Source organism: Diadema antillarum, unplaced genomic scaffold, assembly GCF_040938485.1.
Source record: "Diadema antillarum isolate AM-2024a unplaced genomic scaffold, OU_Dant_1.0 seq00000156_RagTag, whole genome shotgun sequence".
NCBI lineage: Eukaryota > Metazoa > Echinodermata > Echinoidea > Diadematoida > Diadematidae > Diadema > Diadema antillarum.
In genome coordinates this window covers 1,079,007-1,092,652 of record NW_027271228.1, presented here as the reverse complement: position 1 = coordinate 1,092,652, position 13,646 = coordinate 1,079,007, and the positions used below count along the sequence as shown (strand labels likewise).

Here is a 13,646-nt window from a genome sequence, read left to right as displayed (position 1 = left end):
TTACTTTTAAGTCTTCAAATTGAAGAATTTTTGTTCGATTAAAGGTTGACATTTGTCCGCGGTACTACCCTGTCATGATCCTAAATGCTACAATCCGCAGCCCCATTACAATATGTGTATTGGGCTGCTGGTCGCAGTTTATAAAATATGGATTTTCGCAAAAACTACAGGATATTTCGAGGAGAACTTTTTACAGTGAATTTAGGATGTACAAAACATCACATTTCCGCATTCAGAAAGTAGTGCCAGTGTTGCTGGAACGAAACCCATTTTCTAAGCCTCTTTTTCAGCTTCACCCCATGGCCTAAAACTCGAAGAGCACATCAGAGACGTCCGTCGGTTCGCTACTGGATTCCATGCCCACAAGACCAAGCTACAAAGGGGACGATCGAGGAAGTCCTTTGATTTCTTTCAGACAACCTCAGCTGATTTTCGGTCAGATCGCGCTCAAATTTCTGGGATCTTAGAAAAAGACAAATCATCAGGTGACGAGCTCTTTCCCGTGTAACTTTTGTCACATTCAATTGACATTTAGAAGCTGTGATCGTTGTTTTTTTTTTTTTCTGTGAAGCTTCGCTGGCGTCATGGCGGCAGCCGAAGGTGAGTACATACATTGTATTATAGTAATCCTAACTAATCAGCGTATCTGGGTAATTACCTCCGAGGACAATAATCATTATCCCCCGGCTAAATACTGCATGGTTAGTGATAAGGTTAGAATTAAGATTAGGGTTACGGTTAGGTTTTATGGTTAGAGGTTGGGTTAACTATGATTGGTTCAGGATGTGGATTTGGGTTAGTGTCAGGGGAAGGATGTGACAATAATAATGTCCAGAGGGTAATTGTTCTAGAACCCTAATCAGCGATAACGGTCTGTCTTCAACTCCCGATGCTCAAAGCTTGATGTTGCTTATGACTTGTGTCTTGTGAATTCCTTAGGGATTGCTACTTCACATTCTTAATATATATATATTCGGTTCACGTTCTGAAAAACAGTGTCTTTGATTGTCGTGTGTACTAATCGTGCTTTAATTACATGATCATTGATCTAGAATGATCGTTATGGGGATGGGCTTGGGAATCGAGAGTGACAGCTCCTCTGATATAGGGACATGGTCAATGTTGGGGGTGTCTGTTCTTGAGAGAGGAGTTTGGAATGCAAGCTCAAGAGGGGCATTTAGCGGTGTTCCAGACTTGGGAGGGGGTCCAAGACAAGAAAAGTCGGAGAAAATCCTGCCGCACTCTGGGGGTTCAGAAATTTAGGCAGTCCTGATGAAGTATACAGGGTCTAAGGGAGGGAACTTTAGCATACAATACGCCTATTATATTAATTAACACAAGGGGGATCTAACAACTGAAGTAATATGTTGTGAATGGGAGGGAATTGTGGTTCGAATTTCGATTATCAACTATTCAATACTGATGTATATTCAGTGTTTGAAATGCATTGTAAAATTGGGTCAATCCTCCTTCCGTATAACAAACAGAAATACAATAATTATGTGTAAAATACTGAACATTGAACTTCCCTCTTGAGAAAAAAGTCAGAGATTAACGCTGTTTAAGGAAGAAACGTCAGATATTTAACAAAATGTTCGAAATAAAAATTGCTGAGATGAAACTGACAGAGCATTTTTAAATACCAGAGTTGCCAATGTTAAAGGTAAAACACCAGAAATAAAACGTCGCAAAATTGGACATTAAAACCAGCACAAATTTACATTAAATCCTGGCATTTCATTCCACGGGTATCATTGCCCGTGTGTTTTTTTTTTTTCACCCTCTGACATATCTCTGACATTTTATTTATATGGCCTATAGCACGACTGCTTTACCTCTAGCTCTGCTTACCATGCATTTAAACCTCCAACATTAAAGTATTCACGCGTAAACTGAACGACACAAACTTCATGGCAATTCACCATTAACCATGCGTTATGGTAATTACTTTGTTCTCGCATGACGACACAAAGGAGGTGGGGAAACCCAAGACCTAAGAATAATCCTTTGGTCATGAACTCTGACAATAGCATGGAGCAAAAAGAAACAGCGCAGCTACAGTTTCGTTTTATGAACTTTTCAGATACGAGCGCTGACAGAAAAAAAGAGAAAAAAGGTTTGCACAGGACCACTAATATGTTGCTTTTTGGACTTTGTCAGATTAAGAGTTGAAGAGGTGTATTTGATCATTTTGTCATTCCATCCTCCCCTGTGTGATGACAACCTTTCAGTACTTCCTCTGACACGGGCTCTGACAGGATTTATTTCAGTCGCCTTCTTCAGAATCCATAGTACATAGGACTTTGTGTAAAGACTTTAGTGACTGGTATTCCCCGGTAGGAACAGGGAAAAAAAACTGCCAAACAAGATACTTTTGTTTTCCTTTTTCATAAAAAAATACACGCACACACCCACACACACAGACACACACACACACGCACACACACACACAAGCATATAATGCTCAAGAGAAAATACAAAAATACGTTTTCTTTTGCGCAATCCATTCGAAAACGAAAGCAGTAAGTAACCAAGTGCATCCTTTGTCGGTTTGGTCAAAATTGGTGACTACCAATTATGTTTACATGGGTTGGCGCATTATATTACATGTCATACGTTTTATACACGTTGGAATTGGATTACAAAATGCCACATCTAGAAGATACCATGACTACATGGAAACATGTTAACTTACTTTACTGTATACAGTTTACAGAAAATTCTTTCAAGATAATCAAGACATGAAAATTAAACCATTAGTTACTTTACTTTATTACTTTAATTCACTGGCATCGTATAGGAACTTATATTATTTATGTCATTGGGCACTAAATTAAAGATCCTATATGAAGGGAATAAATGTTCGTAAAATTCGTTTGTAGATGAAATATATGTTGGTAATTGACCAATTATGCAAAAAGTTTGGCTCAAATCCCCGCAAGCATCTAGATATCCGCTATTTGCAAGTCCCAAACATCCCCCTCCCTCCCCCTCGAAAACCAGCCACAGTACGGGACTCCAAAAGTTGTGACGTCACGCCAGGGTAGTTAGAGCCACGGGCCCCGGATGCTCTGTAGAAAAGCATTTGGCATCGGGAAAGAATTTCTGTCAATTTTTTTTCAAAGTCTGAAATCTCTGCTATTTATACTTTTGACACCAACTCTTTACTGTTTGTCTACACTTAATAGTATTATCATGAACTGCTTCTTCTCAAACAATTATTTTGTATTACTATGATCTGCAACAAGCCCAAATTTCACACAATTATCACAATTTTCTCCTCATAGTTTTGGTGCGAAAGTAGATCCGGTCGGCCGTCGGTCGGTATGACGTATCACCTCGCAGCTCGTATCGTATGCATTGTACGTACGTACGTGCGGTTCACATTTGTATCATCGTAACTTTTTCATAGCGGTTCGTTTCGAAATTTCGCGTCGATCAATTTTGAGCTTTCACTCCTTCCGAAAATGGCCGAGAACAGTGAGTTATCAGAGTGATCTTTTTATGGACTTTGAGGAGTACGTTAGTGAAGAGGAATGAAGCGACAAAAGCAGAGAAGGGGACGAGAATATAGACGAGGACGATGGAAGTTGGGAAGATGTAAGCTGGGGAGAGGACGATGGAGAAGTGGGAGAGCAAGGTGCTGTCGACGTCAATCCAGCCGGGGAAGCAGCGGCAGGGCCACGGGTGCCGCAACCCTATGAGCCGCTGCCTTTCGATGGAGATGGAATGGCAAACGACGGGGATGCTCCTCGTCTCGATTTTAGACATATTCATTAAGACATATTTCAAATTTCATGGCGAAATGATGTTTCTATCTTGAGAAATTTAACTTTGAAATCACAGCAATATCACCCCATTTTTTTACGAGCACGCATGAAAATGTGACCCAAATCATGTTTGCAAACAACGCCGAAAAGCTGCATTCGCGTGTGGATCTCCAGCGATCAGATAATGAGCGTACAGCGGTTAGAAAATACGCGTAACAAGCGCAGAAGCCACTCCCCCTATGTGTTGTCATACCCTGTGTGCGCTGCGTGCGTACGTACGTGCTCGGTATTCAGTTTACATTCGATTCACATGTACCGTATTGAGCGCCCTACAACACGTACGAACCCCGCGTATGTATGCAGGCGCAGCTAGCTAGCAGCAGCTAGGCAGCCCCGCCGGTAAAATTCGGGGAGCCGAGCGGACGAGAGAGCATCGCGATTGCAAGCCAGGGCAGCCGGCATGGCGAGCATGGTTACGTTCGCACTTTGGCTAAGCGGACATGATTGTATTCACAACCGACTTCTCGGCTTTATAGTGCCAGTGACTCGAGCATCGCGAGTGCACTTTCGAAATATAAATGCCATATAAATGAACAACGATAAGATCATAACCAATCCACAAGTAAACTAATAATAGTAGACAGAAATTTAGTCTGGTTGTTTTGCAAGACGTACGTGATTTGTGAGCGTGACTGTATCCGATATGTACAGTACAGGGTGCGTGCTATGCTGTGATGCGTGTTGTAGGCCTATAGGAGCTATCGCAAGCGACACCAGCCCAGTTTCCTGCCTCGATATGCACATCATACACAACACATACACACACACACGTAGTGACACACACACACAGAGGTAGCTCTTTGCTGGCAGCATCTGGCGTCCGCACCGTACCGCGCGCTGGCACGTACAGAGTCGCATCACTCGCGGATTAATCTTTTACGCGGGACGTTATTTTTCCAACCAAAATAAAACTAAAAAAGTCCTCTCAAAATTCTAAATTTTCTGAATATTATGTGATGTATCAAAAAATCGTTCACTAGAACATTTTTTTCTAATAATTCTTAAACAAATTAGAACATAAAATCCATCATAAGAGAGCGATATGACGCAATTTTAAAGCTTTGACAGCACTGCATTTGCGTGGACATAAGAGGGAATACCCTTACGTGACATCATAATCTAGGGGTCTTGACTCAACGGGGAATAAGGCTTCGATATTTTGACGAAATTTGAACGCATATTCCTCAAAAACCAACCTTTTTAGGGGTTTGAAAGATGTGAGATAGGAAAGTATGGTTAATAAGCCTTTCAAAAACACAAACAGTCCAGTTTTTGGCGATCGGCTTCTTATGTGAACTTTAAGGCTACGGTCACAACTCAGAGCGGCGACCGACCGATTTGTAGCCTGCTCGGTCGCTGCTGAAATTTTGGCACTGCCCAGCAGTTTTTGGAAATGTCTCAGCAATGCCCGAGCGATGCCCTGTCGATATCCTGTTGGTCACCGGTCGATTTTAGGTAAAAAAATGCAAAATATGGGGGTCTTCTCCGCGCAGAGACTGAGCAGTCACCGAGCGACGCCCCATCGGCAACTGGACGATCTCCCACCGGCCACCGTTCGATTTTTACGACTTTGCTGAGAGACCGACGGGTGATCGATAGGTAATCTACCGATGTCCCGTAGGCGTACCGGCGGCGACCCGCCGGTCTCTGCCAGAAATTTCTCACGAGTTACCTGGGTTTATGCATGTGCCTATGTAATTTGTGATGTGATAATGCATTGGTTATTATAAATTATTCAAGATAAAAATCGAGGCAACAGATCTAAGAGTTTAATTACCAACTATAAACCTCGGATTTTTGAAACCACAGACAACTAGAAATTAGGAAATCAGACAAAAGGGAGGAAAATCCTAGATGGAACAAAGATTAAGATAGATTAGATTATTCCAAAATATCTTGTGTGCTTCTTTATTATACAGCATTTTTCTATTCCTATTCCATTTGATATTTTCCTTTTCCCCATTTCTTGCCATTCATTCACAACGTCATTACTTCTTCATTCAGTAGACCTTTAATAAATGAAAAGATAACCAAACCATACATATCGACTCTAGCTTTTAGTTTTCATCTCTTTTGCCCAAAGTGGTTGTCCCTGTCTTCCCTGTCCCTCATGTTAGTTGCCAAGATGTTGAGATGCTGAGATGTTGGTGGAGTTTCCTTGCCTCTATCCCTCCCCCTCCGTTCTTCCACATTGCGCTGGATTCTCTTCCCCATTTAGTCCCTGGTTTCCTTTAGTGCTTCTGTCATTTTTTTTATCTTTATCATTTTAGTCAGTAAATCGATCGACGGCGACCGCTCGATCTATTTCCTTGGTTTTCTTCTATGCTGTTGTCATTTTTGTCTCTATTATTGTTGTTCCCAAAATCTCGTTGCCGCTCGGACTCTGAGCGTAGTTTGGGCAGTGAGTGAAAACTGGTCGGTCGCCGCTGCAATTTTAACTCCGCGTTAAAATTTCAGCGGCGACCGACCGATGCCTTAAAAATCAGTGGTGCCTTGTCGGTCACCAGTTCGGTCACCGGTTGGTCACCGGTCGATCTTCGGTCGTTGTCCGACCGAAATTGGCTAAAAACTCGCCGACCGGTCGCCGAGCAGGCTGAGTTTGGGGGTTGTGACCTTATACATGTATAGCCTAAGGAAGGCATTGCACGAAAACTCACTCAGAGATCGACTTTGATAAGCGATTTTTGTGCATGAGCAGAACAGTTGTTTGTTTTTTTTTGCAACGTTCGAGTAGTGAAAATCTAACGTACCCTAAAACTTGTTTCGTGATGCTTGAGACGTTATCGAAAACTAATAAATTGCTAATCATCTTCACGTAAACAGACATTACAGACGAGATGGGCAATCGGCGGATAAACGAATCAGAGGAATTTTGGGAAGAACTTGATCGTAATCTACAGGTGAGTTAGTTCGGTACGAATGTAATCAACTTTAAAGTGGGAAGAACTGACTGTTCAGATTTAATTGGCTATGACCTATCAAAAAAACTAATTCATACTTTGTTTTTGTTTGTTTTTTACATTAAGATACAAATACAACTGTACGCATATTGTAACTAAATACTTCTTTTACAAATGACTATAAACAGTTTCAAATCGGAAACATAATGACACACACACACACACATACATAATTTATATATATATATATATATATATATATATATATATATACAGTGTATATACGAAGACTGAAGAAACAAACTGGTAATGCATTTTTGGCCAATAAAGCATGAGTTTATTCGACTCAAATTTTCGGCTTCCTAATACGCCTTCTTCAGGAGTCTAGGAGCCAATACGTAAAATCTAAATAAATGAATATATATATATATATATATATATGCGTGTATATACAGTATACTACGTATGTATATAATGTATAGAAGTGTATGATAATAACTCTACGTACAAAGGATAACATAGCATTTTCGTCCTTCAAGTTTGATTTAGTGAACAAGAAAAGTGAAACTATGAAAACAGGTCAAGAATTTGTATAAATTGCATGAATGACTCAATGAGATTTAAGTACACATGCAGGTATTTGTTTTACACCCTTCCATGTCTGCAGCTTGAGTTCAGTCCGGACCGATGTCTTCCAACAGACCCACTCAATGGTAAGCCGGCTGCCCGACCAATTTACTGATCTACAATTTGCCCTTCTAACTTCATCGACGTATTAATACCGGATCGTTCAGTGTTTTGAGTAAATCATGGCTGAGACACAGTCTGCTACGTGAAAAAAAAAGGTCTTTTAAAAAACGTTGAAAGTCCCGTAACCAACGACGCCTTCCTAAATTCTGCTTCTTGAATTTACCTCCAATTTTCTTTTTTTCTTCTTTTTTTTTGCGGGGGCGGGGGATTTTGTCATGGGAAGAAATGAGATGATGATTTGAACAGTTTGGAACCATTTTTAGTGGTAACGTCGTCACTTTTGCTTGATTTTGTAAAACTTAATTCATTTGTAGTTTCATATGGATGATTGTATTCCGATTAATATCTTTCTCTGGTGCCACGTGAAGGTCATTCCAGCTCTTTCAAGTGTCGATTGGCACAGACACCCACACAGCGTTAATGGATAGACACTGTACAAAGTCCCAGGCACATAAAGGATACGCAACATTTTCTTTTCAACATTGACGCAATTCTATTTTTAATTGGTCTTTGGGCCTGATGTTACCATCATGATATGATGAGAGGTGGCCCTAGATTACCAAATTGTAAACCATAATCAAAACAACTTATACACTGTATGCATATTATATAAAATTATTCATCTATCCTTCTTATGATCAATTCAGTGATGCCTTTACTTTTTTAACTTTATAGTTGGAATCATTGATAATTTCACGAATGATCATCACGGCAGAAAAACAAAAACAAACAAATGAGTCAATGATACACTGACACACCCTATCACCACTCATATACCGGCTCCAGGTAGCGAATACGCAGCGGGGATTGCGATCCCCGAAAGATCTCTCCTCGAACAGCTCGAACAGTTCGGAAACCAGGTCCAACTCAATGAGCAGGAGATTGCTGATCTCATATCTTCTTTGAGAACCAATGAAGTGCAGCTTCCAACAGAGAGCAACAACCTGTTGCGGAACACTTCTGGTGATTGTTTGATCATTATATTTGAGAAATTATTTTGAATAATTTGTTTGTTCGTTCGTTTTGTGGAACTGGACATGCTGGTATTATAGTTGAGATTAGATATGGTAGTGGTGCTAATTCACTTCTACTGTATTAATGGATTATGGCAAGAACAAGAAACTTTCTCATCCAAGAATTGAGCATTTACCCATGTAGGATCAGCGATCTGAAAACAACGCTAGAACACCGTCTCGGTTGATTATCATGCCGGACTTGAACAAAACTGTCAAGCCTAGCATTTTAAGATCGCGGTTCCACATCACTTTTAAGATTCAAGCCAGTTATAGTTTCATGTCCATAGACATGATAGACGGTTACTTTTTGTCAAATTGTGCACTCCCTCGGCATATCATGCCAATAGAAATATCAAAGCGTCAAAGTGTTAGAAATTGCGACAAATCAACTAAGCCAGACAATATACATTTATATATATATATATATATATATATATATATATATATATATATAAAACAATGTGTATAAACATGGATATAAAATATATACTTTTCTGAGATTATTTCAAGGCGAGAGCTAGAGGAACTAAAAATAACACAATGATAGAATGCCTCGCAGACCACGATTTCTTGATAATATGTAGAGAAAGGCTACACCTTAGCTAAGACTCATCCTGTTTTTGTTTGGTACAGATCAATGCAATGAGCAAGTGAACCCATCAGTTGGTGGTCAGTTTCATTTGAACGTGCTTGAACTGCCTTGTTCCAGTGGAGGGACGTATCAACAAGCGCCCGTACCATTCCAGTCGCCCGCTCGACCACAACAGCCGTCAGGCTCGGCTGCAAGTGCAGCATCAGTGCGAGTCCAGAACCAGGCACCTCCCAGACCGACAGGGGTGGCCCAGGTGGTGAGAGACAACAGTACGAGGTCCGAGCCATCGGCCTCTAGCGATGGCCTGCCGCTCCGTAAGTGGACTATATTAGAATATTTGCGCATCATGTAATTCAAGGCATTTGCAAAAGCATCTTGCGTTGTCTTAAGGTCTCTCGAACGAGAAATATCAATTGATTTGATTGCATCGATTTTTTTTTCTCTGTACGGCGGCATTGCCGTACAATTTCATCAATTAATACCGTTATCATCTAACATCAGGATATATACAATTTTCACAGTATATTTTGTTATTTCGTACAATTTCAACAATTTTCATGTGCATATATGATTTAATATCATGCGATATAAATGTCTATACAGAACGGTTACCAGTGTCCCAGAGTGTGAATCTCTTCACACTGTTAAATTCGAGCGTTTTAACACTGTGGCCACATCAAGGGCGCCGGAAGCCGGCCCGCGGAGGCCGGGGGGGGGGGGGGGGGGGGGGGCAGGGTGGCACTTGCCCCCCCCCCCCCCCCCCCCGTGCCCCTGTAACAAACAATTTAAAGATCAAAATGAACAATAAAGGCATTTGTCTTGTCTAAAAGTTGCTGATTTCATAACTGAAAATGCGAAAGTTTCGCCCCTAACAGGGCAAAAATTGTAATACACTAACAATATACATTGTTATATCTATACACTAATATTAACTTATGAGTAAGTTTAGTGTATACATGGTAGCCTAGCGTCCTCGAGTGTGTCCGCTGAAACATACCTTTAGTAAACCTGACATTTTTCCTTTTCTTCTTTGCTTTCTAGCAGTATAAGAATATTTTTTTTATTGCTCGAACAATGCGATCACGTTTTATTGAATGCGTTTCGGACGAATGACAAAGTGAAAGTGGCTAGTTCGCTCTGCCCGTACTACTATAGTAAAATGAATAGTTTTTATAAGTTATGATCATAATCCTTCATATCATGCTTCGCAGTGATTTCTTTAATTATGTTTAATTCCCTAGTAATTTAAATCAAAATGCTCTATAAGCGCGACTCTTACACTCTGTTTTTACACAAAGTCCCTACCGTGGGAGGGGGTATCCCCCCCCCCCCCACACACACACACACCCTCGCCGAAGATCTCACACGGTCACATAATGTACCCCCAGTATGTTATGATCATAGTACTTCCAACTGATTTTTTTTTTCAATATATTAATTCCCCAGAAATTTGCTTTTAAATGCTCTATAAACGCGATTTTTTTTACTCAGTTTTTACAAAAGGTCCCTACCGTCGAGATTCCCCCACCCCCCCCCCCCCAAAAAAAAAAAAAAGTGTTCCGGCGCGCTTGGACCACTTTGTGAATCATTTGTTGAAACAGAACATTACCATGTGAACTCTCTGTGAAAAACCACACCAGTGTCGAATCATCTTCACACTGTTAAAGTCAGAGAGTTTTCACACAGTTGTTATGAACACATTGTGAATACACCGTGGGACACTGTGTTCTTTTCAGCAGGGATATGTTCTAAATCGAAGCTATAAAAGTGTTTGCAAAAAAGTTGATTGCTTTAGACAATTTATTTTTACTTTTTTTCAGATAATTATTCACTGTTTGCTGATATGCTCGTAGATCTTGTACTTCGGATAATCTTACCCAGATAATGTTCTAAAACTAATCTGTTCCCACTCAGGCGACGATTTTAAAGTGAAGGTCATGTTCAGGAAAAAACAGGTGATCGAAAGGGAGAAGGAAAGAGACTGCACGCTCTACTATCAATCTCTGGACCACGACAGTGACCTGGTGACCCCTGTAACGACGACGAAAGTTCCGATTATGACGTCACATACAGATTTTCTGAATGAAGGAAGCAAGGAGAAGCGCCTTACACTGAAGATACTCGAGAACTGTTTGGAAGGGTAAGCTTAGATACACTTTCTTGTCAAACTCATTCTGAGCTCATTTAGTTGTTGTGATCTGTCCAAAGGTACTATGATGGGTTGATAAAGTCTGTAAATTGTATGTATGTTCTTAGAGGCAACATGTGTGGGTTCACATGCTTAATATGGGTAACAGTAAATGTCTTGACTTTTGTGTACCCTGACCTACATGTTGTCACCATTTATTCCTCTTTTATTTTGCGTACCATGTACAGTACAGTGTATCCCTTTGTGATGTTCACTCTAGTTTTTTTTTTTCATGTTTGTAATGTTTATGATATGTTTCCCATGGTTGAATAGATAGATAAATAGAAAAATAAATAAATAGATAAGTAGATAAATAAATAATTTTAAAAACAATAACAATTATAAATAACAATAAATACACAAGTGACAGGGGACATCCAAAGAAAGTCATACACGCAATATTTCCTAACGTTGCCTTCTTTATCTCATTCCATTTGCTTTTCACACGATTTCACACACGAAGATACAAGTCATCACCCTGGATAATACAATTATTGAATACGCCTACTCTTTATACTGAACGTAAATACGAAAGATTAGATTGGTCAGTCACACAAACCATAATATTATGAATGTCATGGAATATTCGGTTTACTTAGAAAAAAAAAAATTACTGCAGGCAAAGGTGATGATTCACAGCATTTATCAGTGCAAAGACAATGATGGACAATTGTCCATCATTGTCTTTGCACTGACGAAGGTCTGAGGCAAACCGAAAATTTTGTAATAAAAGATTTTGTAATCGTTGGATCCATGGCGTACTTGAGACTCTTTCTTCTAATAATTATATATATATATATATATATATATATATATATTGTATATATATATATATATATTTGAAGAGCTTGCCTCCAAAAGGCGCTAAGTTCATCCTTTACAATGGATTTAGCGCCTTTTTGAAGCAAGGTCTTCATATGTAGACAGGGTTCATGATATTTACCGCTTACATTGGTCTAGTGACCCATTGTTGAAATCCTTGTCACCTGTAATCATTGTAATAATTATAGTAATCAATAAAGTTATTCTCAAGGTCGTGACCTCGTTAGCACGTCTAGCGCGAATTAATATGCCAGTTCGGAGTTCCACTTTGCGCATGAGCAGAAACAAGGTCATTCGGACCAACAGGCATGTTGGTTTTTAAATTTACTGGGATAAGCATCTGTCATGTAATGATTATTCATGTAATCCTTATAAACGCCGCTTGCCAGCACATCCACCTGACAGCAAAAGTGGTATTTGGCAATATCAATGGAAAGAGATTGTCAATACATCCAATGCAAAATAATGAAATGGATGCTTTCTCAAGTGTGAATTGACAGATCATTCTGCTCATCTGGTCTACGCAAGTTTATTCTTTGTTTGAACAGGATTGATGAATCCCATAAATTGTTACGTAAAGCTTATGCATTATGTCGCTCTGAAAACGAGTGAAGTGCCCCTAACCAACTGAGAAAAAGGAAAGATCATTCGTACCAATGTGCCCATGAGCTAACTCCGAACTGGCTTATTATCTTAATGGGCGCTATTGCAAGTTGACCATATAGAAACAAAATCTACATAATTTTAGGCTTATCAACATTTTAAATCACAAGATGTGCACATTTCTGGCTTCAGTGATGAATATGATATTTGTCTATTTCTTTTTACTTGTGCGCAGAGTCAGAATATTTTCCGATTGTAGCGGAAACATCTTCGTCAGAAGGCTGTGCAAGGCTCACGTCTATTGGTCCGATGTCGAGACAACCAAACAAGAGTCATCGAAATTGAAACACGACAAAGTGATAAAAGTTTTCGATTTCGGTGAGTTCTACACCTACTTCAGAAGCCTGTATCCCGGAGATCGGCAGCATGAATTAATAATACCTTCAATCTGGCTGAGTTTTGCACAGAAACACGGCGGTGCCGCCGGCCCTGTGAACACGTGCTTGGTGTGGGTTCGCATTGATCCGTTGAAGGCGCGCGAGATGGTAGAAGGTGTAAATCCTGAAGTCCGGCAGACGTCACTCGGCGAGTCGCTTAACAGTGCCAATATTCAGGATGGGATGTCTATGTGAGCTCTGTATGAAAAAAACATTTGCAATATTAGTCATGTTGTTCCCTAACCTCTCCCTGATTCCGCCCGCCCCCCCCCCCCCCCCAACATATCGGCCATCAGTGGCCCGATCGCGTCGAAATTTGGCAGGCACGACACCCACATCTACAAGACTGTGTCTTAATTTCGTTTTCATCGTTAATTTCACATTCAAATCAATTTTTGTTATGCAAATTAAGCAAAACATCTTATTTTAGCTCTTAGAACACTAATTAAAAACATTGAGACTCTATTTCTTTCGTTCGTGTAGGCCTGTCTTCACATCTTCAACAATC

General features: G+C 40.1%; 1 protein-coding gene across 1 annotated transcript; it reads left to right on the top strand.

The window, feature by feature from the left end:
• Positions 1-366: 366 nt before the first annotated feature.
• On the top strand, positions 367-13,387 carry LOC139727849 (uncharacterized). Its single transcript, XM_071638821.1, has 7 exons — positions 367-600; positions 6,654-6,730; positions 7,398-7,443; positions 8,267-8,443; positions 9,130-9,402; positions 11,003-11,228; positions 12,937-13,387. Exons 1-7 carry the CDS (start codon positions 585-587, stop codon positions 13,331-13,333), a joined length of 1,212 nt encoding a protein of 403 aa, XP_071494922.1. The 5' UTR covers positions 367-584; the 3' UTR covers positions 13,334-13,387.
• Positions 13,388-13,646: the final 259 nt, after the last annotated feature.